The sequence below is a fragment of the Anabrus simplex genome, chromosome 3 (genome assembly GCF_040414725.1).
Source record: "Anabrus simplex isolate iqAnaSimp1 chromosome 3, ASM4041472v1, whole genome shotgun sequence".
In the NCBI taxonomy this organism is placed as follows: domain Eukaryota; kingdom Metazoa; phylum Arthropoda; class Insecta; order Orthoptera; family Tettigoniidae; genus Anabrus; species Anabrus simplex.
The window spans coordinates 483,025,257-483,052,375 of NC_090267.1; the positions used below are offsets into that span (position 1 = coordinate 483,025,257).

Genomic DNA, 27,119 nt, shown 5'->3' on the forward strand with positions numbered 1-27,119 from the left:
GTTCACAGTGTCAGTATTGGTCTTGCGTATGTTGGTAGTAGTACACGAAACTTGTCTTCCCGTATGAAATAGACACGTAAGAATTTACCGTATGGTTTAAGTGGATTGTATTTTTAATTCTCGTGCATTTTTTATGTTTTCTTGGTACTGCGCTTGGTGTATATAGGACCAAGAAAACTATTTCATTTTCTTTGGACTATCTGTTTACAGTATGCATTCAGTACTCACGAGAGGAAACGCTATTTTGGCATACACGTTAAGTGTATTAGCTGCCCTAACATTTGTTTGTTTCCTTTCGACGGTGTTTATCGACTACAGAGCACAAGCAACACTAAATACCGTTAAAGTCGTCGTGTAAGTATGCTCCACATTGTACTGGAAGTGTCTACATTTACTGTTCAGAGAGTTTTTATTCTTATCTAAAATGTAGGATTGTCTCTCGAGTGATATCTTCACCGGCTTCTCATCAAGTTGATCTCTATTCGAGTATCGGCCAATGATTCGGGATTCTTTAAAGCCCTGCGATTCCGATTCCAGGTAAAACTGGGGGTCACATAACTATGATAACGATTATAGACTGTCACTTCAAACTCTATACAAGCTTGCTCGCGTTTGGTTGAGTCTGCTGTGTAATTTGACAGGTAAATTAAATCGAAAACTTTTCTTAACCATGTTTTAGTGTAGGACTTGCCCGTTACTGAATTCGTTGTTAAAATAACCAGTTAACATTTTTATTCATTTGTATTCCACAATGTCTTTCAGAGCTTATCCTCTATTGTCAGGTGGTGAAATAGTGACATTTAATTGTTGCTTTAATTGATACACAGTTGTTTTCAAATAATATATTGTTTTATTGAAGAGTAGGGTCTGTGTTCATTGTAAATTTATTACAGGTAGGCCTATGCTGGGTTAACTATAGATGTGTGTCGTCTCAGAAATATACATTTGCTGCTAAAGCTTAGTATTGTTTTATATATTCGTGCGCTTTATTGTTTAAATAAAATATTCAAATTTAATCATTGAGTATGTGTTGAAGTTCATTTAAGTGATGCATATAAATTTCGAGAGTTTCTAAAATGTTCAGAGAGAATATCTGTGTGTGGTAGAGTGTGACCCAGATGTGCTGTGATACTGCATGTCTTGTTTTAGATGTTTACTTTCTTGCATTGGTTTTTCTGTTGTATTCTTCGGGATGTTTCTAAGTAGGCCTATTTGATCTATTATATGGGGATTGTATCATTGCAAACCATTCTTTGGAAAAGCATCATACCAAACAGCCAGAGCCGTTATCAGCTTCTCAACAAAAAGCAATCCTGGTCAGATTCTACCACACTCAGTACACCAGATAATTTCAAACAGACTGATGTAGGACTACATACAGCAGAGATGCTCACGCTGGGTTTTTCGTCCCGCTGGCACACAGCGTTAGGACCACATACAGCAGAGATGCTCACGCTGGGTTTTTCGTCCCGCTGGCACACAGCGTATAAGTAGGCATGCAAACAATCAGTGTGTGCGTTTCAGCAACAGCAACTTTGTGGTTATGGCACAGAGGGTGAAGGTCAATGAACGGTGAATGTTCATTCAAGTATTGAGGGAATAGCGCTTTATTTTTAATTATACTTTTAGAACTCCTGTGGACAAAAGTCGATATAATTTACATTGTAAGAAGTTAGAGTTACAGTATTTCTGTTCCGTTTACGGATGTTGACCGGATACAATAAAGGGGCCTACCTCAAAATATTTTTGTACTTGTCAGTGAATTACAATTTTCACTGTTATATTTTAAGAGGAGTATGCTTTAGAAACATTCCGAAAATAAGTAGGTCTAAAGCAGATAAGCTGTGGCTTGTTGCTCGAGTTTAAATGATCTGATAAATTAACCAACAGTCCAATCATGTTTACCAGGAATAAATTTAGTTAGATTATTTATTTGGAGACATAGCCAACTGTATATCTACTTATTAAAGTTGGAATTCAAGAAGACAAATTGGGGCAAATATTTGTTTATTGGAAGGGGAGTTAGGGATTGGAATAATTTACCAAGGGAGATGTTCAGTAAATTTCTAATTTCTTTGCAGTCATTTAAGAAAAGGCTAGGAAAACAGATAGGGAATTGCCACCTGGGTGACTGCCCTAAATGCAGATCAGCAGTGACTGATTGGTTGCATTTGCAGTGTTGTTGTACTTGGATATTAGCTCTCACTTGACTGTGACATACACTTGGTTCATAAGCTGCCCACATTTCAGACAAGCGAGCCCAGCTGCACTGGACTGTGGACACGTAGCTGAGCAACTCTGATATAAAATCACTTGTGAAAATGTGAAAACTGTGAATGCTTTTACTTGGGACAAAATAGAAGGGAATTTGACACTGAAATTGCACAGGTCGAATAGAACTCCATAACTTGGCGCTACTTCATCCAGGCGTGGAGGCTCGGCGGCAGGTGATGCTCTTTCATTTCTGTTCTCAGCTTAGTTCACGGGATTGCCGGTAGGAGCGTCTATGATCTGCGAACTATTACGAACTGTTAAGGAAATGTCCAACGAAATGTTACAGTCACACTAAATTATATGACATTATAGCGGGAAGGTTGAAACTGTTGCGGGGAAAAGGAAGGTTTAGCTGTAGTATTGATATGGCTTTGTATGGAGGTTGTGAGTTAAAAATTAGTTTATTTAATCATTTGGAGAATTTAGAGGAGATCTTGAATATTTATCAATGGCGCAGGTTGATAACAAGGGAGAGGAACTGTCAGAAGTGTGGAGGGCTCACCAAATATAAGTGTAATGAGAAATAAAATTATTTTTGGATGCAATCGGTGCATAGGAGGGGTGAAATGCACCTGGAACATGAGTGCCAGGAAGAACTTTCTTTGAGAAGTCACCCCTTTTCTAATATCAGATAGGGTTCCTTTCTTTTTTGTGGTACCTTTTAAGAAAGCAAGAAGAGTGTGGCGTGGACGGACAGAAACAAAAAGAAGATGGGAGAGGCGAGAATAATTGTTGAAATTGACAAGAGCAAATTTGGAAAATCAAAGAATCACAGGGGAAGGACAATTACAGGACAGTGGGTCTTCGGAGAAGTAGAAAAGCGCAATTTTAAGAATTTTTTGTTCTGGTAGAAGAAAAAAAGATTGGATCCTAAGCGCATGCCAGATAAGGCTATATGGTACTATCGCCATCATTGTTGACCATCTCCAGTTGCCTGGGTGTGGTGTATGAGCCCTCTCCATCTTTGTCCATGAACCACTGTTCTCTCATAATCTTATCCCAATCTTGTACTCTATTGAATGCATTTTCAAGATCCAAGAACCCCAAGGTGAAGTGTTCTCTGTTTTACATGCTATCATTCTATTACAAGGCGTAGGGCATGTATAAACTTGATAATCCTTTCACCTTTTACAAAACCACATTGGTTCAGGTCAACTAGGACTAGGTCGTGAAGATGAGAATCCAGAACTCGGTCGAAGATCTTCATTGCATGACATGGTAGGTAGCTGGAACAGTCCCTGGCATCACTGATTAAGTTGATTAAATTTGCAAGAAAGTGAACCGCCTTATCTCGAGACAGCTTCTACACTTCAGCGGGAAGATCATGTGGTCTAGTTGGTTTTTCTTTTTTCTTGATAGCAGTATTTACTTCGTCAGCAGCGAATGGCTGGGGCAAGGCCAAACGCAGGTTCTACGTTTGGTATTAGAGGATGAGGAAATTCTTCGTTGCAGATTTTCCTTAAATGCCTATTCCAGTGGCTGAGGATCTCTACTGATCTTCTGTTAGTTTCTTATTTTCATTCTTTATAGTTTATAGCATGCCCAGTGTTCTGCATGGAGTGGTAGGGATTTCTTGCCAGCTGTTAAGGTCATCTTAACACCCTTTGGGGTGTCCAGCCGATCATAAGACATCCTTGTAGTGGTCTACTCGTGCCTTTGCCACTTCACTCTTTGCAGCTGACTTCACCTGTTTATACTGCTGATGATACGCATAGATTTCTGACCTAATCCAGGCCTTTTAGGCTAATTTCTTTGCCTTAATAGCATTTTGTAATCGCTCTAAAAAAAAAAAAAGGAATGAGTGCATGGCACTGCGTAAGTTCCTCGCAGATATGCTTTTTTCGGAAACAATTGAAGCTGTGGATATAATGTTTTGTTTTCAGTATTTTCATGGGTGAGAAATTAGGTATATATTGATAATCATAGAAATAAGTCTGATAAAGTATTAAATGCAAGGAACATTACAATGCTGTGCGCTCATTCTATTTTGAGTGAAGGGGCTGATGACCTTCGATGTTAGGCCCCTTAAAACAACAAGCATCATCATCATATTTTAAATGACTATAGATTATAGACTGTAGATTTCATTGTACCTTGTTGATGAAATGATAACCAAGTTTTGTTATACCTATGATGGCTGTTACACACTTCTTTGTGTGTTCAGTGGCTGTTGTCCAGACCTCAGCAGTAGTATGACAGTGTTGTAGAGCATCTGAAGTACCAGTGATATTTTTCGGTAGCCTATTTTTCAGCTGGATGTGATGCTGAGTTATTTTTCACTATTCAGTTTGTTTAGATGTGGTCTTTAAAGCTTTTACATGGTGATCCATTCGAATCCTGAAGCTTAGCAAGAGCAGATTATGTTGAGATGCAGTGTTGTCTGATGGAATAACTGTGTCGGTTACTGACTTAAGGCCATGTCTTCTTTTCAGTACACATCTAGTGTAGGCACTCCAGCATTTAACACATAACTTCACGAATTAATTTTACCCTAAATTCCTTTTAGAAGAGAGATGTGTTCATTATGAATGCCACGGAGCCACCAGTCCGTCCAAAAAGGTGCATTTACGCCATTGTCCATTAGCCAGACAGCTACGAGCACAGCCATTGACCGACATTACATCATTCCTGGAATGTTAGTAAATTTACTCATTCAGGACAAATATTTCAGATTCCCTATGGGAATCAACATCTATATCATGTTAGTACTGCCCGCACGGCAAGAAAAAATAGTAATTTAGTGGTTGTAACCTTCTTCTGAATGCCGGAATGGAATAGCTCCCATGCTTTTCGTTGGACATTTCCGTAACATCTGGTCACGGTTCACAGCTTGTAAAGATGCTCCTATCGGCAATCTCGTGAACTAAGCATAGAATAGAAATAAAAAGAGCATCACCTACCGCCGAGCCTCTGTGTGCAATGAGTGGAGCACCTACACTAGGCTTGTGCCTTCTTTTCAACCACCAAGCGAGTGGTGCACGTAGCTGTCAGCTTGCATTCGGAAGATAGTGGGTTTTAATCCCACTGCCAGCAGCTCTGAAGATAGTTTTCCATGGTTTCCCATTCTCACACCAGGCAAATCTGGGGCTGTACCTAATTAATGCCACGTTCGCTTCCTGCCTTCCCACTCCTAACTCTTTCCTATTCTATCATAGCCATAAGATCTGTGTGTGTCTCTGCGACATAAAGCAAATTCTAAAAATAAAAAATCAACCCATAATCTATTTGGATATTTCTTCCGCCACATCCGCAATCGATAAGATGCAAGAGACGCTTTCTGAAAAATGTGTTGGCCACTGCTAAGTCATAAGCTTCAGCACAGTATAGGGTGTAGTTCCCATCCTCATTTTGCACTTTGAAACCTTGATCACCATGGATTCTGTCGTAACTGTCTTTGTCTTGTCCAACATCCCCATTTAAATCACCAGTGATAAATAAATGCAGCTTTCAAGGCTCTCCCAAAAATCATCCTTTTTGTTGTCAGAGCAACCAGTTTATCTCGACTAAAATCAGTCAGCACATAAACAGATGGCTTCAATGACATCTCCGAACTCACCTGGATGGCCACGCCATGGTGTCTTTATAATATAGAACAACTTGTATTCTTCTTCAGTTTCTTTACCTTTGAAGCCAGTCTACTTGGTTTCTTGGATGCAGGCCATGTTGATATGTTGGTTCTTTGGGACATCTTTAAGTTCACAGCTGTGAATAGTAAGAGTAACAGTGTTGTTAGAAGCCATTCTGATTTGGTAGATTTGCTTCTTTAGCCTACCCCATCCTTAAGTGGGTAGCCTTATTGTGCTACCGCAGAATGGAGTTGACCCTACAGCCATTGATTCCATGGCAACTGTCAGGCCGGTGGAAAATAACCTGATCCACTTAGTGTAGTACTGTGGACATACGTGAATAAAGATAAATTGATTTACAAAATGCTGCATTGATCTAATATAATTGCCATGGTGTATATTAAACATACAGTGATAAGACTGGAAAATCAGTTCGCTGAAGAAATGAGTTAACGCTGAGAATATGATCCTTGAGATTTTGATCATTTCTTTTAAACTCAGTTGAGATTATGGTATTTAATCTGTGAACTTCATTTGCTATGTTGTAAAATGTATTCTGAATGGCTGGATATTTTCATCATATTTAAAATAAATACATTTAAAACAAAATTATAAATGTCTTTTCTGTCTTTCAGGAAAAATGTTGCTGATTACAGTGCATCCCGGGAAAAGAATGATCTTGGTTTCCTGACCTTCGATTTGCAAACAGATATCCTTTTTATACTGTTTATTGTTGATGCTGATATAATTAGCTTCATTGCTATGCTTGTGACAAATTTATCACTTTGGTGTTAACATATGGACTACACTGCTTAACCCACAAAAATTATAAAATAGAGGTATGAGTTAAGGATATTAAAAAGTCCTTAAGCTTATATGATGTGATGTCATGTGGCTTTCGGAGAGGCCTGTGCAGGGGGTCCTTATAGTTGACGCTCAGATGCATTGTGCGCGTCTGGGTGTCTGATGATAACAAGTTAGGGAGAAGGTGAAAGGCTACTCTTGTCAACACCAATGGGTCCGCTCCATCCAACAGACGAAACACCATCAATAGCATTATATGCCCTTCCTCCATATGAACACTCTGGAAAGGTTTGGACTTGAACCCAGACTTTTGCAACATTGCAGTGATGAAAAAATTCACCAATAGTTCTTGAACTAGCTAGGCTTGACACCTTAATGATTGTTGCTACCAGGAGAGCTCTTAAGGTCATGATTTATTTTAAGGGGAAAATCAACAGGATTATTAGCCCATGCCAGTAATAATCATACACAAAGAAGAAAGAGTTATAACTACTCAAATGAAGGTTTGAAAGGAAACTAGGTATTATCAACACTTAGCAGTTGAGCAAATTTTGCTGGTTACACAACTCTACTCGTATTTAACGAGGGAAATATGGATTCATTGCTATCTATTCTTAGATTAAAAGGTTTTTAAACAAATGTTGACCGAGCTCGATAGCTGCAGTCGCTTAAGTGCGGCCAGTATCCAGTATTCGTGAGATAGTAGATTCGAACCCCACTGTTGACAGTCCTGAAAATGGTTTTCTGTGGTTTCCCATTTTCACACCAGGCAAATCCTGGGGCTGTACCTTAAGGCCACGGCCGCTTCCTTCCCACTCCTAGTCCTTTCCTGTTCCCATCGTCGCCATAAGACCTATCTGTGTCAGTGTGACGTAAAGCAACTAGCAAAAAAAAAAAAATTGTTGGACTGAAATAAAACCATTTTTATGATTCATCCTGAAACATTAGAATTTGTAAGATGCTTCCTTTATTTACTTTTACTCCGTATAGTCTGTTTCAATGCAAACACTTCAATGAAGATCTAGTTTTATGAAAAGGTTTCGGATAATAAGTGTATTTCCCGTCATCTTTCTTCAATATGCCTGTACTGCACTTGGCACGGTCGATTGTCCTTTGTAACGTTTCGAGTGAGTAGCTAGATGAACTGTGGATTTGTGTTCAACATCTCATCTTCATGGAGAAAATCTATTCCAAAAATTATGAGTTGCTACTTTGCAGTGATATTGTTGTCCCAGAGTTACTAAAAGCACCCCCAATAAATTCTCGGGTGGCACGCTCTTGTCCATAGTATGACCGCCCAAGAAATTCTTGTTTAGCTGCAGAGTTCATTTCACAATCGCCCAGTATTTTCTTGGGTGATCTCTTTGAAAACATCTTCCAGTATTCTCAACAGGTGGCAGGAGAGTTTCCAGCTACATTTATGTATTCTTTGGTCTAAAATATGCTTTATCATCTCTTCTTTACATGCATTCTCCAACTAGTTGACGAGGTAAACAGAAATGGTAAGCATGAAATGTAAGCGGTGCTTGTCTGAAGTTAAAATAAGGAGTTGCATTAAAGATGAATCTCTAAGTGGTAATAGTGTTTCTGATAGTAGTGGTAATGATTTGAATGATTCGTCTCATGATTCCCTTGTTGGTATATTTGGTGAAAGTGAAAAAGATATTCCGTCAGAAGGCAATCCTAACCCTTTCACATCCTTCTGTCGCCAAAAGCCTATATGTTATTGCAGTGTTAAACCAGTTTAAAAAAAAAATCTTAATACATGATCTGGCCCCTGATGGATTTCTTTAGATTAAATTTGGCCCTCTATACGTATTCAGTTGGCTAACCCTGCTCTATATCATAAGTTATGAATTTTATTATGTACCTTGTTGACAATTGATCACTATCAAAGGGTAGGTGGACTTTTCTCTACCCTTTGATAGTAACCGTGTTCTAGTAAATTCAAATAAATGTACAACAATTACAGTAAATAATAATCTGCAAGAAAAGCTAAAGATTTGAGAGAAAGGAGACTGTTGAATTAGAGAAGTCAGAAGACTCACTGAAGGTCCACAATATTCACTGCAAGGACATAGAAATATTCTCATCTGCAGTAAACTATCATACTCACCTGTAGTGGAGTCGCCTCCATAGCGTAACTGCATTATTATAGCTGCTGTCCTCGGCGGCCTGGGTTCTATTCCCCGTACTGCCAGAAATTTAAGACTGGCAGGAGAACTGGTATGTGGTTAAAATGGTTCATGCAGCTCACCTCCAATGGGAGTGTGCCTAAAAAGAGCTGCACCATCTCGGGATGAGGACACGAGTTTACTTTTTACATGTAGTGGAAAGCAGTTCAGATTTCTCAATACACTAAGAGTTTCAACCACAAAGATGAAGTTGTGTGAGTGGATAAAGCATAAAATCGAGTCCCTAAGACCAAACTAAGTGGGCTAGTTGCCAAAAGTGACTGATTCAGACAGGGAGAGATCCCAGCTAATCAGCCGTCATCATCGGAACGGTGAGTGATTAGCACACAGGGAATGTGCCAAGTTGTTATACATGGTGGTGCAAGCTTGGCACAGTCTCAGTTATTAGCTGACCGTCGTGAACATCGCAGGACTGCAGAGAAGCAGTGAATTTAGGGGAAAGTGTAGATTTTCACAATTCATTCTTTTACTTGGAGATCTGCAAGGTAAGAGATTTTGATGTTATAGAATATTTCATTGTTTCCTTTTGTTACATTTGGAATCGTGCGTGCCATTGCTTCACTGAAGATAACAATGTTAACGGCTAGAAGGAAGATGTAAAAAGTTTCAAACAAATTTATTAAAAGCCACCTTTCCAATTCTTTAGTGGTTTTTAATAAATTTGTTTGAAACTTTTTACATTCTGTACTCCAATACGGCTATCATAATGAGACTCGTAACATGTAATAGAAGGAAGATACCATATCCCGAATACCACCCGCACTCTTTTCCCCTAAATATTGGTTCTAAATCTTGGGTGCGGATCGTATTCAAGCCGTGCATTCTCGTAAATATTTACTACGTTTACATGGAATATTGAAATAGATTTTAATACGGTTACTGTACTCAGTGTACCACATGTTAATGGGCATTCAGGTTTTATTGTGTTTTAGTTGCATTCTAGAAAACAAGATCGATTTTTTTCCTCAATACGGTTACAGTGGCATGTAAACGCAAAGTGTAAGGTAATGAAATACAGCAAATCAAAGAATATGCGGTAAATATGAAAGCCGCTTCTGCGGATGCTTGATCGTCATTTGTTTCACAAGTGTTGCTGGCATGCTGGGTGCATGAATAGCTGATCTCGCGGTATATCGTACTTTGCGAGAGTCAAGACTGTTGGTTATGGAAGTCTACGTTGCTCACATTCGAGTTCCATATCTGTCCCATGAAAGTGCTGTCTCGATAGTAAGCGATTGATTCAAAACGGCGTCTGCGGTAATTTACTGTGCGTGAGAAACTTAAAGTTGTAAGCGAAGCTGAAATGTACAGAAAGTATGATATTGATGAATCGTGTATTCGTGATTGGCCGAAGTAGAAAGTAAAACTTCTAAAAAGTAACGGCGATCGCAGAGCGTTCCGCGGGCGGAGTGCAGTGTTTCTGGAAATTGAAGAACGACTCCACAAATTTGTGATAGAAAAACATGAGTTAATATGGTTAATATGAAATGTGTCAATTGAAAGCACTAAAGATCTCAAAAGAACTCAAAACACAAGGTTTTACTGCAAGCCTTGGATGCATGCAAAACTTTTATGGGAGAAAGGGATTGTGTATTCGGAGATGTACGATTTCACAATGTCTCCCTGGGGCGTATGAAGAAAAATTAATGGCCTTTCAGTGTCACATTCATTTAAGGAAGCAAAACTCTTATTTGCTGTCGCAGATTGGGAATGCTGACCAGACACCTGTCTATTTTGAAATGCCGTTGGAAAATGCAGGTTGATACAAAGGGTTCTAAAAGTGTAACCATCAGTCAGAACAGGTGGTAACGGAAAGCAATGATGCACGACAATGTTGTGTGTATTAGCGGATGGTTCTGAAAAGGAAAACGCTTCTGAAAGGAAACTTGCCGTCTGGTGTTATTGTTAGAACACGAGTCCAGGTGGATGGACAGTGTGTTAGTTGAGGACTGGGTGAAGTTTGTTTGGAAACATTGCCCCGGAGCTTTGTTACAAAAACGAAACATGCTTCTGTTGGACAGTTACCGTGGACATACAACTGATGCCGTAAAAGATATGAGGAGGAAAGGAAAAACCAATCTTGCAATAATTCCTGGAGGACTCACTTCTATTCTACAGCCGTTGGATGTGTGCATGAACCGGCCTTTCAAAACTGCAATGAAACTGTTGTACACAGAATGGATGTCTGATGGTGATCACACGTTAACACCAACCGGACGAGTGAAGAGGCCTGAAGTGGGACTAATATGCAGCTGGATCAAGACCACATGGGCGCGCATTCCCAACGATCTAGTGTCCAAAAGCTTTAAGAAATGAAGAATTTCAAATTCAGTGGACGGTAGTGAGGACGACTATTTGTGGAAAGATGTCAGCGATGAAAGTTCCTATGGTGAAACTTCAGATGACGACGGTGAATTGTGAATGATCTGAGTATTGGACTGATTTCATTTATGATTTTTGTGATGACTTCATTAATTGTAAGCTGTTTGAATTTATATTTGTGGTATATTTGAAGAAAATTAAATAGGTATGTAAGTCATTTTATTTTTTTCTGTATTTTGCTGTCTCAAATTTAGGGTGCAGGTCTTATTCTGTGGCGGGTGGTATTTGGGATTATACGGTAAACTTTTAAAACTCGAACAAAATAGTTGACGTACGTCTAGAGTATTAATTTTGGCTCTAAAATTAGGTAATTCCAGCCATACCTGTAGTCATCATCGTTGACCATCTCCGTTTGCCCAGGTGTGGTGTACGAGTCCCCTCCATTTTTGTCAGTCCATGAACCACTGTTCTCTCTTGATCTTCTCCCAATTTTGTCCTTTCTCTTCGACATCTTTCTTCACCAGATCGGTCCATTTTCCTCTGGGTCTGCCCGGTGGTTTTTTTTTTTTCATATTCTCTTCTTGTAGTTCTGTTTGCACTCATCCTTCTTACATGGCCGAACAACTTGAGTCTCGCTTTCTGGAACCTCTGTAGTAGGGCATAGGACTTCTTCATTCCTGAATTTTTGTCCTTCTTGGTCTTTTGTATCTTGGTGCGTAGGATCTTCATTTCTGCAGCTTGAAGTTTTGAGTTGTCTTATTTTGTTAACTTGATAGTTTCCAAGCTATATGTGGGGATGGGTGTATAATATGATTTATATAATGTTATCTTAGCTTTCAGTGGTACTTGTTTATCCCACAGGAGTTTTCTTACTTGGTGGTAAAGTTGAGTTACGTTGCTAATTCGACTGTCCACCTCGTATTTTACAAGGTTGTCTTTTGATACTATACTACCCAGGGAATTAAGCGTTGAAACAGTGTCCAGTTTAGTGTCATTTTTTCTGATTTGTGGTTTGTCATCTCCCCTCTGTAACTTCATCACCACTGTCTTGGCCTTGTTGATATTTAAATCATATCACTTAAACTCTTGACTCTAATTCTGCAGCTTTTCCTCCATATCATTTTCGGTTTCACCTCAGATCACCACATCATCTGCAAAGTCAAAAGCTTGCAAGTCCTGCTGCTCATTCCTTTCTTGTGCCTTTGTTATCGCATCCACCACATGATAAATAGGAGGGGTGGCAAAATACTGCCTTGCTCTACTCCTCTTCGTTTCAAACCATTTGGACAGCCCACTTACACACAACTTCTGTTTTTTTTCATACAGCAATAAGACTATTATAAACTCCCAGCTCTTTTAGACATTCCCAGATACGCTCCCTTGTTATACCTGTAATTTGTGTAACAGTTATGTTCCAAGAAGTATACATAATTTTTTTTTTTTTACAACTTGCGTTACGTCGCACTGACACAGATACGTCTTATGGCGACGATGGGATAGGAAAGGCCTAGGAGTGGGAAGGAATTGGCCGTGGCCTTAATTAAGGTGCAGCCTGGTGTGAAAATGGGAAACCACGGAAAGCAATCTTCAGGGCTGCCGTCAGTGGGGCTCAAACCCACTATCTCCCGGATGCAAGCTTACAGCTGCGCGACCCTAACAAGCTCATCGGGGGCTGAGAAGAACTGGGATTGGTGAGGTGGGAGCCATTCTGTTTGAAGAAGGCAGTGTTCATCCTCGCCCTGCCCTTTTGTGTTTTCATATTTGTCCTTGTATTCTCCTGTTCCTTCCTCTTCTAATGTTGATCGGGCATTGTATTTATCCTATGTTCCTTTTGATGTTCCTCCTAGCTCCTATATATGACTTAGGATACTAATTGTCTAACTAATGGGTGCCTTGATTGGTGTCTCGGTAACAGTATGATCCAGTCTCCATCATTGTTAGTTTCCAAGATTTGGGACCTAGGAGGCTATTTACCTGCCCTATTAAGGTTTTGTAAAACTTATTCCAGGTCCCTATATCACAAAGAATTCCAAAGGAGAATTGAACTTGAAACCACTTGACACCTGTTGAATGCTTGTTAAACTCTATAAACAGCAGTATCCACCTAGTATTAAAACAATTTATGGTTGATCTTTTCAGTTGCTTGTGCTGTGAAAAGTATACTTTTTACAATATTTTAATGCTATTTGATAGACGCAATGTTTTCCTTAACTCTTACTACATCTTACTCATTTGTTCAATTGGAATGTTAAGCAACTTTTCCTTTATTTAACAGCTGAATACACTTCTCCAAATAACCAGTTAAATCAGGTCAGTATTTACAAATCTTGCTACAAATAATTAATTGTTTTGGAAATCTTTATGTTTATACTCCCAGACAACCAGAGTAGAATATCAGCAGAACAGCATTTCTTTCCTTGGTAGTGGACATTACAAGGAAGTATTGTTGCAGCACAACCGACCCTATGAGTAGCACCTTTCATAACCTGTTGTAGATGCAGTAGTCATGCTTGGAATGTCATTACTAAGGCTTGGAAGTTCATGCCCTAAAAAATTAAGAAATATGCATGCAAATATGCTCTTAAAAAGTTGAAAATATGCCAATAAATTTGCACTATTAAAATGGAAAAATGGCAGAAAAGTTAGGTTAGTATTGATAATAATAAACTTATATTTATTCCTTGGAGGTTGAAGCAGAAATGGTCCCGCTGTCAATGCTGAGTGATGAATTGCAGTTCACAACCATCACTTTCCACAAATTTTTAACTGAAAAACATAGTCTGTTGCCTCGCAAAACACTTTTGTAACGTGAAAAACTTCTTTCCACATCACAAGATGTTATTGGGGCATATTTAAATGAAGATAACGGCTCCATGGAAAGAGGCAAGTCTCTTGGTGTGACAGGCGGTTTTCCTTTGAGAATGTCTCGAGTATCGCACAACTGTTTATAACCAGGATTTTTTGAAGTTACATAATTTATTTTTTCTTTCACTTTTTGTCCTATACTACCAGGAACAGAATTTAGATTGGATATTGTTTTTTCGAAAATAGTAAGTATTTCCTTTAAGGGAGACAGCCTCCAGTGACATTATGGCGGTTAGCAAAAAAAAAAAAAAAAATGGGCATTTATAAAAACAAGATTCTCTTCTAATTGAGTGCCTGACAGAATATTTTGTACTGTTTGTATTGATGCAGCTTCATTCAAGTCCAATGAATGAACACCTCTTTGAATACTTCTATGTGCTGAGCATAATACAAAGCTGCATCCAGCCATGTTCCCCTCGTGTTAACACTGACGCAGGAGGAAGTGGGATATTGGGTGCTGTTGATCTAAATAACTTGATTCTTGAAGGAGATTTAGCAAAAATTTTCTTTGAATGCCACAAATCAACCTTCCATTGGGAAAGAATTGCGTATTGTCTAAGCAATGTGATTAAGAGCATGTGCCAAATAAGTTATATGAATTAAGTTAGGAAAAATGGCTTTCGGTGTTTGTCCTGATTTTACCATATAAGTACCTGCATCGGTAACAAATAAAAGTAGCCGGTCGTATTTGATTCCAGATTGCCATAATAATTTCAATGAGTCCATCACACACTGTGTTACAGTTACATTGTTAGTGTACGGCAATTCACACACATTAAGAAGATATAGCATCATTTTTGTTCCTTATTTAAGGCACCCACAATTACATTAGCAATAAATCGTCCCTCAGAATCAGTGGTTTCATCAGTAGACAACCACACAAACTGATCCGCTGATTCAGTTTGTAAATTTGGCACTACGTTATTGCAACAACGTCTTACATAAGTCTTACGCAATGTACTTGCTTCAGGCACATGATGAGTGTATTTGGCAAGAACATGTTTTAATGTGCGGTTGTTTTTGAATAGGCTCTTTATTTGGGTGTTTGTTAGTTAAATTCTCCTTACGTTTTGCTGTGTTTATGTGTTGAACTATTTGAAATCTTTCCTCTCTCCCTATAGTTTTCACACACGCTCCACAGAACAGTACCGTATTATCTGTAGATATTAAGTCACCTGAGAACACCTTCTGTAAATTAGTTAATCTACAGCCCAAAGTTGCTCTTATTTTCGACATTTAAATAACTTTTTAACGGACATTTTATACGCGAAACATAGTTTGGTCACAACCAGTTCACAACACTGTTACACGACTCAATGGACAGCCAGTCGACAACTAAGCACAAAACGTGAGGGTAGATGATGAAACAGGGGATTCACTGCGTGACATCATTATTCCTCACCACATGACAAGTTGCATCATCATGTGCAACATTACTGCCAACATCAACCAGATGAAAAAAGCTGATTAAAAAATACTGTAAAAACCATTAAACTGATTAAAATATGCCATATAGGTGCTAAAATATTAAAATATGATGCATTTATCAAAATCACGAAAATATGCAGTTATATGCACCATAAAAGCATGTTCAAATGACTAAAAATTCCATAATTCGTGCACATAATGTAAAAGCATACATTTTTAACCCATAAAAAAACATGCAAATGCATGAACTTCCGAGCCCTAGTCATTACTGAGCAGTTTCCATTCTGTCACAGCCATTAATGAGACTGGGACTTCAATGGAAACTACATTTTGCTCTGTTCTTCGCCAAGAGAGACATGCAAAAAAAATTTGCATCTTCAAGAAATAGCAACAGGTAGAAGAAAGTGTCAGTCACCAGAAACTTAACAATCTTTGACCATTATTTATTACAACAAATTAATTTGAATTTTGTTCCATATTGAATTACAGTTTTAATATCCAAGAATTTCTAGAAGGAATTTTTTTTTTAAATACACTACTGGCCAAACGTTTCCGGACAAAACCTGTGTACCCAAACAAATATGTTTAATGACAGATTATATTACTGTAACCCAGTTTCAAAGGTTGGCGGAAGTGTAACGTCTCCAAGTGGGAGTAAATGTGTACATATTGTCTATTTCTTGCTCAGATGTAATGTAAAACCATAATTTTCTTGTAAAATATTAGTTTTAGAATACGATATATACAGTATTTGTCAATTCCTTGCATAGGTATGTTAACAGTTCAATGCTTGTCCGGAAACTTTTGGCCGGCAGTGTATATGTCCACCTGTTCAATACTGTACAACTATTTAGTTATAATAAATAGTTAATTTAATCTTAAATTAGGACATGTTTATCTTCAGCTAACATCAACAGTTTATTATAAGATATAAGATCTTTGTACTTTTTCAATTTTATGATGATTCAGCTTGGTCGCCACTTCCTTTTGTTTTCCGCGAGCGTTGTGAAATCACGGCCAGCTACATAGATATACGCTGCTCTCCTAGCTAGAATGACCTATCAAGTAGGCTCTACTCCTTGCTCTGCTGTTCGGCTCTCTCTTTGTTGTGTGCGTAGACTTGAGTGGTATATTTAGCGCGTTTCAATTCTAATTATCCTAGTCGTTGATTCGAAAAGAAGTGATTGGTTTTGTAAAATGATGCGGAGCAATTGTCAAATTGCATCTTCTTCTATGAAGACATCAGTGTTACAGAAATATCAAGACGTTTACACATGCCTACTTGTTTCATGTGTTAGTGAAAACCACGTGTTCTGCAGTGTGTGTTCGTGTGATTTCTCTGTGGCTCACGGTTAGAGAATTCGACCCCGGCCCTTATTTCTAATTCCGGGATTTTGGGATTACACTTGCTCAGTCCCGGGATTGAAGGTTACAAATAAAAAATAAGAAAATCTTACAGAAATCAGCTGTTTAATCAGCAAATCAAAATTTAGAGAACGACATATTTTACGGTATACACCTAGCTAATCTAATCACTCTAACTAATCAGACTAACCAGATTTAAAATCACTCAGTCTCTATGTTAAAATGATTCGTTTCCAAGAATCAGTGAGATCTCTTTAAACTTGCATTAATTGAAAAGAACATTATGTAACAAACTATGCAAATAAACTTCAGAAATTAACAACAATCTCTCTGAACGTAGACTAAATAGACGACTTTTATGTAACATAACAAGTAGGTAGAAAGTTTCTTAGCAAAAAGTATTTGAAAATAACATTAAACAGTCACATCTCAGATTCCATGAACAAAGCTGCTGAAGGTTTGGGAAATCCTCCGAGGAAACGGAAACATAGATGGTGGAACGAAAAATGTGACGATGCATTAGAAAGCAGACTAAAGGCCTGGAAGAGATGGCATTCAAACAGCAACAGCGAGAACTTGGAAGACTTTAAGGAATCAACAAAGAGAACAGCTAGGATCATAAGAATATAGCAGAGAAAATATGACAGGAATAGCATAGAGAAGCTAGAAGAGGAATTTAAAAAGAACAACACCAGAGAGTTATACAAAACCTTCAAAGAAGACCTAAACGGATACCAACCACTGAATCTGTGCTTCAGGCGAATAGATGGTAGCATAGCAACAAATGATAAAGAAAACTGCCAGCTCCTGGCTGACTACTTCCAAATGCTGCTGAACTGTGAAGAACTGCATGAATGATTGCCTGCTCTGAATCTATCCAATGAGAATCCAAATTCCAAACCACCAAGTCTAGATGAGATAAAATGTATAATCAGAGAGCTTAAAAACAACAAAGCACCAGGTGAAGATGGTATTGTGGCAGAAATGTGGAAGATCAGAGAAGAAGTGGCTGCAGAAAGAATACATCAATTCATAAGAGATTTGGAAATCTGAAAGGATTCCGATCGATTGGAAATCTGAAAGGATTCCGATCGATTGGAAATGTGCGCTTATCCATCCACTCCACAAGAAAGGTAGTAGAATGGATATGAATAACTACAGAAGTATCTCTTTATTTTCAGTCGCGTACAAAATATTCTCCAAAGTGCTACTGAACAGAGTCGAAGAACAAATAGACTCCCTCATTGGAGAATACCAAGCTGGTTTCAGGAAAGGGAGGTCGTGTACAGAACAGATATTCAACCTCAAGGGTATTCTAAGGACTAGAGCTTTGAGGGGAATTTATCTTGGGCGCATGGGACAAAACTTGGAAATTAAAATGTCTGGCTTTTGCTGACGATCTTGCTCTCTTAGCTCAAAACAGACAGGGTCCCCAAAGGATGCTCGAGCTTCTTCATGACATTGCGAAGAAAACAGGTTTCAAAGTCTCTTACAAAAAGACGAACCTACATGGAGTACCGACATCAGGGGGAGAAAAGCATGGAAGTGAAGTGCGGAAAGGTTAAAAGAGTAGAAATGTTTTTGGGAGAACTGATCCAACCCAATAGACTAGACAAGGAGGCAAACAAGGGAAGAGCTAGAAAATTAGAAATGTCCTACAGACCGACACAGAATAGGTACAATAAACGGGCAATATCCTACAAAGCCCAAATTAAACACTACAACTTTGTTGTAAAACCAGAGGGGCTGTATGGTTCAGAATGCCTTATCTTAAATAAAAAAGGGGAACTGAAAGAAATCAAGAAGGAAAGGAAAATTCTTGGACCTCAGAAAACGACAGATGGGACATGGAGGAAAAGGAGAAATGAGGATCTCTACAAGTATTCTGAAAAGATCACGGACAAAATGTGAAAACGAAGACTGAAATTTTATGGACATCTCGTCAGAATGAATGATAACCGCCTGACTAAAAGAATATTTAAATATATAATTGGATTGAGGACAACGAAATGGGTGGAGCAGGTTAAGGAGGACATGGAAGAAATTAACACCAGCGTTGAAGTTCTGGGAAGAGAAAAGAAGACTGGGCAGAAAGCATTTTCACGCGGTCCACAGTTGGCCAAATTCGGAAGCAAGAACAAGAAGTCACATTTCTCAAGAATATAAAGAAAACTAATTTAATAGGAACATTCTAATTTTAATTGCAAAAATATGATCTGAGAAATAACAATGCATCCAGTGTCTCATCACCAAGCCTGCTTCTCAGTTTGTTGCACATACATATGCAGATGCTGAGAAAGTGTGTTCATGTTCGATGGAAGTTGGAGGAATCGTTACTAAATACTTATAAGCCTGCTCTAGGTTATAGCTCCAAGTAGAATTTGAAGACTAGCATAGGTTCATTTCCTTCTTAACAATTCTGGAAAATTCATTCTCTTTTAATGCTTCAGGAGACATCATTTTCATGCTGTTTTCTATTTCCAGCTGAAGCTTTTCTTTGAGTGTCAAATCACATTTTTCTGTATTTGTACGCTCAACTTGCATATATTGTTCTTCCTATTTGTCATTTTCTAACCATTTAATCGCAATTAAAGGAACAATCTGGTTTTTTATCAGGACTTTGCTTGGACTTGAAAATGTACGCTTTATTTCATCATCAAACTCCAACGCTACATTGTCACTAACTTTTGGGGATTTTGTAGGTAGCATAATATGCCACTCAACCCATTTCTTCGGCGATCTTTCATGCGTTTTTGTAAATGTATCTTGAATTTGGTAGCCAACTAGGAGTTATTGTCATTTAACTGCTTAAAAAGAAACTTAAGGGCAGCATCAGCTGTACATAAATTCGCATCAGTGCAACAGTGTGCTTCTACAGTTAATTTGACTGGAGCCAAGACTTTAATGATTACATCGATGAGTTCGAAATCGGACTCTTCCAGCTGCGCTGGATTATTCAAATCTATAAGCACCTTTTTGACACTAAATTTCAAGAAGGCAAAACGCTCGAACATAGTGTAGAGGCTGTTTCATCTGGTTTTGCAATCAAGCAGTAAACGTACCTCCTTGCAATGCTTTATCTTCACATATTTGAACGCTCTTTTGAAAATAAGAACCACTTTGCAAACTTTTTTTTATTACATCCTTGATATTCTGGTCATTCGTCAAAACCGGGCAATTTTCTCTTTCTTCAAGGTCTAATCCTGATTGAAGATCTTTCTCATCATTATAATCAGCATCATCATCTGAGTCTACATCGTGGAGCTCAGTGGACTCATTTTCTGAAGCCAGTATACAGGGTATACTTTCTTTATAAAGTAAATCGCAAACGGCTAAGTGAATGCCATGAGCAAAACAAACTTGGTGCTCTGCATTGACAAGTTTTCCAACTTTGAGCATGACATTTGGACCGTCGCCACGATTTCGCTGATGTCAATCCCAAAAATCCTGGCATCTGGAAAACTTAATCCCGAAAACTACGGGATTGAAAAGCGGTCACGATCCTCTACTCACGGTAGACGAGATAATTGCAGAAGACACATAGAATCCAAGAAACATCACACATACGGCTGATTCCAGAGAATAGTCCACCCTAGTAGGAAAAAAGTAAAGTTGAAAAACAACGATTTGTTTTGAGGATAGATAAAGTACAAAATTTTATTAATTTTATGATATGTATTCATTTATTGATGTCTTTCAGTTTTTGTGTGGTTAATCGAACCTTTATGTACAGTCTAAATTCATTTGATATTTCTCAATGGTTTTAGGAATTGAATGTTCATTATGATAAAAATGTATCAAAAATAATTATGGTAAATATTAATTCTAATGTTCTTTCTCTTTGTAGTAAAGTATTTATTTAGGTTAATAACAGTTTATATAGGGCGTAATAAAGCGACGAACTTTTTGCTGCAGGCCATGTAAACGCGCGACGAAAAGTATAAGTTTCTGTAGACGAAAAGTGTGTAGCTTAATTTGAATAAAATTTGTTAGCAAAACCAATACTGTACACCCTTTCAAGCTGCTGTATCATTCGTTTAAAATTTCCAATGGATTCATACAAAGCTGATAGTAAAATACGTTGCATGTTTACAACGTTCTCGCGAACACGTTCCCCCCCTGGTTCATGGAGCCACGTTCACATGAATGCATTATGTGATGCAACACGCTGCCCACAGGATTCAGTTTTGCATCCCACTCGCTTGTAAAGGACGTATTTCAGACTCAGGTTACTCACAAGGAATGTTATAAATGGTATCGCGAGAAGAAAAAAGGATGAGGATTTTAAAAGAAAGGGAAAGGCATGCAAGGAGAAGACGGAAGGTGACACCTGCCCACTTACGAGAATCTGTGAAGAAACACAGAGCTCAGAAGAAATTTCAGGGCTTATCAACAGTTACTTCCTGTTCTGCAAGTCCAACAACACAATGATCAACATCGATTAAAGATCCTGAGAGATATTCCAATAAATTCACATGGCATGGCTGCAACGTCAAGATCAGAGCTGGCCGTGTGGATCGTCTACCTCCATTTGGAGACGACGTCTTAAGAAGAAGGCATTATTATGCATAAATCACAATTTGTTTAGAGGTAAGATTCATATATATGTTAAAAAGAAATGTACAAATGTAAACACGCGACACCTGGAATTGGCCATATCCATAAGTACAGTGTCGCAGTAGTCTAGAATATGTACGATAAGAGATTATACCGGTTGTATTTTAAGGTGCTTTGAAAATATAGTAGAGTGGAGTTTGAGAGGAAAAAGGGACTTCTGAACTTTATGGCATGTATTTGTCACTTGTTCAGTCCAATTTAGTGTCTCAGGTTGTTACTGACGTACAGTAGGTCACAACAGTATTATTCACCATAATTGGGGGTATTATGTACTTTTTAACAAGGTAAGGTTTCTTTTGGTACCAAATATTATAGTCTGAGTTTTGTTAGGATTTATTAACAAGCTATTATTTTTGGCGTAGTCATTCAGTCGTAAGTCAAACTTTACTCTTGTCACTGGCTACCTTATCTTATAGGTATGAGTGGTAATAAATCTGAAGATCATCTGCATAGATATGGTACCTTGCTATATTTCAATGCATCCACTGTGTCGTTCACACTTCTTATACTGCTTTTTCCACACTTGTGGGGTCACGGGTGTGAACTGTGTAACACATGTGGATCTGGCTCTATTTTATGGCCGGATGCCCTTCCTGATGCCAACCCTGTATAGGGGGATGTAATCACTATTGCGTGTTTCTGTGGTGGTTGGTAGTGTAGTTTGTTGTCTGAATATGAAGAGGAAAGTGTTGGACAAACACAAATACCCAGTTCCCGGGTCAGAAGAATTAATCAAAGGCGATTCTTATAATAATATATTTATTGCAGCCAAATAGCCACGCAGAACGAGAGAAAAATAATATATTTATATACACTGTACTCGCACGCTTGCACCTTGGATTGCATATTCTTTCATTGTTTTTATTCTTTTGATCCAGAGTTCTATGTGGTAATGTTCACACATGTATCCACATAGTTTGCACTTACATGTCTCTGTCGGTTCATGGTATGAGGTGTTGGTACAAATTAGATGGTGGAAACCATGTACTGCCAGTCTTGTGAACACGTGCCCCATCTCAAAGTTGGATGTTGACTATGTCCGGTGTATCATGACCCCAGTTCCAAAGAATTCTGAAGGAATGTCTTCTCTTTTTTTTTGTTGAATGTTGCTTGGTGATTTTCTGATGCTCTGGTGTTGGGTAGAGTCAGGTGTGTTCTGAAGTCTTCAATGAGGAACGATTCTCACAAGGAGGTAGAAGAGTCTTGCTCTTGTTGTCTTGAATACTCCGAGCGCTCTTTTTATGTATAGAGCTTTTACTCTTTCTAGAGAGGATAGGTTCTTTTCTGTGAGGTACGGCTGTATGATTTCTATCCCATTATGTTAATATAGGCATGATTCTTGATCTAAATAGTGCCATCGCCGTCTCAAGGCTGAGTGTTCTGATGTAGTTGATTTCATGCATCGCCCGTACTGCCTGTATTGCTTTCTTTGTTACATGCTTTGTAAAACATTTGGCATTTGTTTGCAGAGTAATGCCAAGGTATTTGAAGTCGTTTACTATGGCTACTTTCTGCCTCTTTATGAAGATTTCTGCCATTGCTGGGATATATTAATTTACAGGCACTCAAGACAAAACCCAATACCCAATTTTTGCACCCACTAGCACACTTCTAAGAGTTACCAAATTTTAGATTATAAATCAATTTTTTTTTTTTTAGCTATACAGTGTTAAGAAAATCATCTGAATTTTTTATCGTCATATTGCTTATCTGACATAATTGAAAGATTTGACTATAATGTGCTTTTTTTTGTTTTTTAGGTTGTCCTATGGGATAAGATAATTCAGCGTGGTGAAAATGCTGTGCTTGATTTCAAGAATATGAATACGAAGTATTATTTCTGGGATGATGGAAATGGGCTGAAGTAAGTATAACTGGGTTTTATAAGTTCATTTGATAGACGCTGGACTGCTTTATTCTAATATGATCTGTGAGGCTATTTGGAGTACTACCCGAGAGTTTCTTGTCCGTCATCAGTTCGGTGAGACAGTTTCTCTTGAGTTATTTCAAAGATGTATTACAGTGATGCAGAAAATTTCATGTGCATTCTCAGATATTTACTATTAATCCTTGATCTAACACCTGTAGCGGGAATGAGCGGCACACTTTATCAGTGAAGTTATCCTGTTTCTTACGCCAAGCCTTGTGACCTATGCCCATAAGAAAGAAGTTATCCACACTTTCAGTTGAAGTGTACTTGCATGGAAAAGAATGCACATACTTAAAGCATTACATGTAACAAGCTTTAACAGCTTAATTTTAGATAAAAACCTGTATTGACTATAAAACCAAGCAGTGAATATTTAAGAATAACTTAAATATTATATTTAAGCTTGAAGCATCGTGGATTACATGCTTTTCCAATAACCATTGGTACCAATTTCTCAGTTTCACAGTTCCTCAGTTTAGCACAAGGAGAACTGTACGCCTCTCCTTGTTAAGTTTGCCACCATGACACTTTGCGCTCTTAAAATTCAGGGTTTCATCTGACAGAAGATAAAAAATTAGCCCCGTTTCTTCTGCATTAAAAATATCATCAGGACTATCATCTTTCAAAGTTTATGGAAGCCCTGTAGTTCTCCGTGTTCCGTTAGTTTTGCACAGTGTAGTGTCAATATCCAGGGCAGCAACTTCGCCTCGCACACTTTTATAAACTAAGTCATGTTGATTTTTTAATCTTTCAATCCAGCCATTGAACGATTTCAAATTTTCAAGTCCCATCTTCTGTGCTAAATGTGTTGTCTTGGTGGGTGTGCTATTTACCAACTAATGAGCCCAACTTGGCACACTGGGGCGAAATGCTGGCAACCAGGAAAGAGTTAGATGGAAAATTTATAATGTCCAATAACAGACCACTTATATTGGTATTATAAATTTACTCATTCAGGACAAATATTTCAGGTTCCCTGTGGGAATCAACATCTGTATCATCTGATGGCCAGGTAGGCTTCAATTTTTGGAAATGAGACAAAGTCTCTCATAGTGCATTGGCACTGTCGGTGGCTCCAAGTAGCCTATGCAGTGGCCTCCACAGTATGCACTAGCCATGTGTCTTGGTGGGTGTGCTATTTACCAACTGATGAGCCCGACTTAGCACACTGGGGTGAAATGCTGGCAACCAGGAATGAGTAAGCTGGAAAATTTGTAATGTCCAATAACGGACTACTTATATTGGTATTCTTTCATCACTCATTCGCTTTATGTGCCCAAACCATCTTAGTCGACTCTTCTCTATTCTATCATTCATTTTTTTCCACTCCAATTTCTTCCCGGATTTTCTCATTCCTTATTTTGTCTCTTCTACTCTGCTGTATTATACTCCTCAAGAACTTCATTTTGGCTGCCTGCATTCAACTCTCATCCTTCTTTGTCATTGTCCAAGTTTCTGCTCCGTAAGTTGTTATGGGTACGTGATACATCTTGTGCATCGGAATTGTACAGCTGTGACATTGCCCTGCATGGTATGAGTAGCTTACAGTGGCCCCATATAATGCCACTTGATAAAATCAGGGAATGTAAGTTACATCTTTCATTTATCCCAGGCATGTTGGATAGGAATGTCTGGGACACAGTGGCGGCTCTACTTGAGCGATATCATGTTCTCAAAGAAAGTCATTAACAAGAGCCGCATGATTGGGTACGCGCAATATTGTGAAGTTTTGACTCGTGCAACCTGTTTCTCATAATTATTCAGCATGGCGGCATTTCATTCAGGGTTTTGCTGAGCTGAAATTTGAAGCTTGGTCATCGATTGCAGTCGTAGCCCTTGGATGACATGTGCGAGGCAATCGTCAGTGGTTCCTGTCTCCCTGTACCGCTTCCATGCTCGAACCATATCACTTTGATTATGGCCAATACATCGAGCAGCTACCCTTGTTGACCATCCGTCGCGACATAACGTAATTTTGTGTACATGTTCACTTGTCAACGTTGCAATTCATGCTAGACACTCGCTACACTTCTTAGAACACACCGGTAATGCTTCCACACTAGTACTACTACTTTGACTGAAATACTACCTCCCATTTTATTTTATTTTTGCTTTCTTTAATTCACACCGACACAGATAAGTCTTATGGTGACGATGGGTTAGGAAAGGCCTAGGAATGGAAAGGAAGTGGCCGTGACCTTCGCTAAGGTGTGAAAAATCCTCCCATTTTAGCGTGGTGTTCTGCCTGTTGTTGTTTATGTTTACAAACATACCAAGGGTCGTCTTTTCGCTCTGCATAGGGTAAAACCAAGATACCAACACAAATTAAATGACACACTGAGGTGATGCAAAACGCCTAGCTGAGTGGTTCAGACAGTTGAGGGGCTGGCCTTCTGACCCAGGTTGGCAGGTTTGATCCTGGCTCAGTCCTGTGGTATTTGAAGGTGCTCGAATACTTTCCCTGACCTGTCTCCTGTGGCGAGGGCCCTTACCTGTGTTGGAAATCACATTCTTTTCACAAGGAATGACACAGAACATTTTCAGGGCTAGGAAAAATGTGAATGTACGAAGTGACAATAGCAAAAATTTGTGATGCATTATGTGCAGTACTTTTTATATAAATTTAATGTAACATGCTAAGCGAGAAAATGTCTTATTCTGTAACACACTAATGAAGTTTGGGTATCATCTCTTGCTGGCATTATTGTTGGCCATCCCGCAAGGACCTTGATTGCCATATACAAAAATAGTTTAAAGATAAGAGGATGGGAAGGCACATACGTGATAAACTGAGGCAAGGTTGATTGATGCAGATGGTAGAACTTGCAAGCATAAAATAATGTCTTATTTATGATCTTAATAGGACCTCTTTTTTTTTTTTATCCTGTTTTGTTTTTTATATTTGTGTTCTGTATTATTTTTATGAAATTCTAATAATTTTGTTTCTATTTTAGGGGGAATCCAAATGTAACCCTCACATTGTCATGGAACATCATCCCAAATGCTGGATTACTTCCAAGTATATTTGCATTGGGACAACATGCATTTAATTTTCCTGCGGAGTATACTACATCAAGAGTGTAGTTAACTTGCTCAGGAGTCACACTTCATGTTCCACAAGACCTTTTTCTACGTTCACATGCATTAATGTTTTTATTACAAGGACAATATTCTGGACTTGTCAGTCAGTCATTTATTTATTTGTGTGTAGTAAACAATGGATGTATTGGAAATGGAGTTATTAATGAATAAAATTGCTGTTATATTGTTTGATTTATTAGTTTTAAGTTGAAAACATCCAGACATCAGTATTAGAGAGAGAAGAAAAACAGCTTTGTGTTGTCCAATTTTGATATATCTTTGCAGAAGAGGACATATGAAGATGGTTTACAGGAAGACATCTAAAATTTTGAATCCTTAATGACTTGCTACTCTTACAGGAAAGTAAAGAGGTTATTTGCCTAATCTGTACTTCTTTTTTACTCGGGAAGTATTTTAAAATAAGAGAAACAGGACTTGACCAGTATAAGGATCTCTGTTGTCAGGCCCAAATTTAATTCTCTGTATTAGGATTTTCTCAAAATGAACATTAACAGTGAAGGTCCAGACAGTAGGCTTATAAAAATAACGTATGAATAATTATTGAATTTATAAGCCTGCTGTCTGGACCTTCATCGTTGATGTTCATTTTGAGAAACTCCTAATACAGAGTATTAAATTTGGGCCTGAACTTAAGTACTATATGTATGCATG

The 27,119-nt window shown here is 38.3% G+C and overlaps 1 protein-coding gene across 1 annotated transcript; it reads left to right on the forward strand.

Annotated features, from left to right (window-relative positions):
* Nucleotides 1-26,639, forward strand: Spase22-23 (Signal peptidase complex subunit Spase22-23). The gene is made up of 6 exons (XM_067144667.2): nucleotides 1-76; nucleotides 211-354; nucleotides 6,476-6,549; nucleotides 13,383-13,471; nucleotides 23,197-23,300; nucleotides 26,321-26,639. Exons 2-6 carry the CDS (start codon nucleotides 212-214, stop codon nucleotides 26,448-26,450), a joined length of 540 nt encoding a protein of 179 aa, XP_067000768.1. The 5' UTR covers nucleotides 1-76; nucleotide 211; the 3' UTR covers nucleotides 26,451-26,639.
* The last annotated feature ends 480 nt before the right edge of the window (nucleotides 26,640-27,119 follow it).

Bases quoted from the DNA above. Each gene is read 5' to 3' on its own strand.
- Spase22-23 (XM_067144667.2), top strand. From the start codon at position 212: ATGCATTCAGTACTCACGAGAGGAAACGCTATTTTGGCATACACGTTA. The intron at 6,550-13,382 runs ATATCCTTTTTA...AACTCTTACTAC, and splicing joins GACCTTCGATTTGCAAACAG to ATCTTACTCATTTGTTCAAT. The intron at 13,472-23,196 runs GTCAGTATTTAC...TTTGTTTTTTAG, and splicing joins CAAATAACCAGTTAAATCAG to GTTGTCCTATGGGATAAGAT.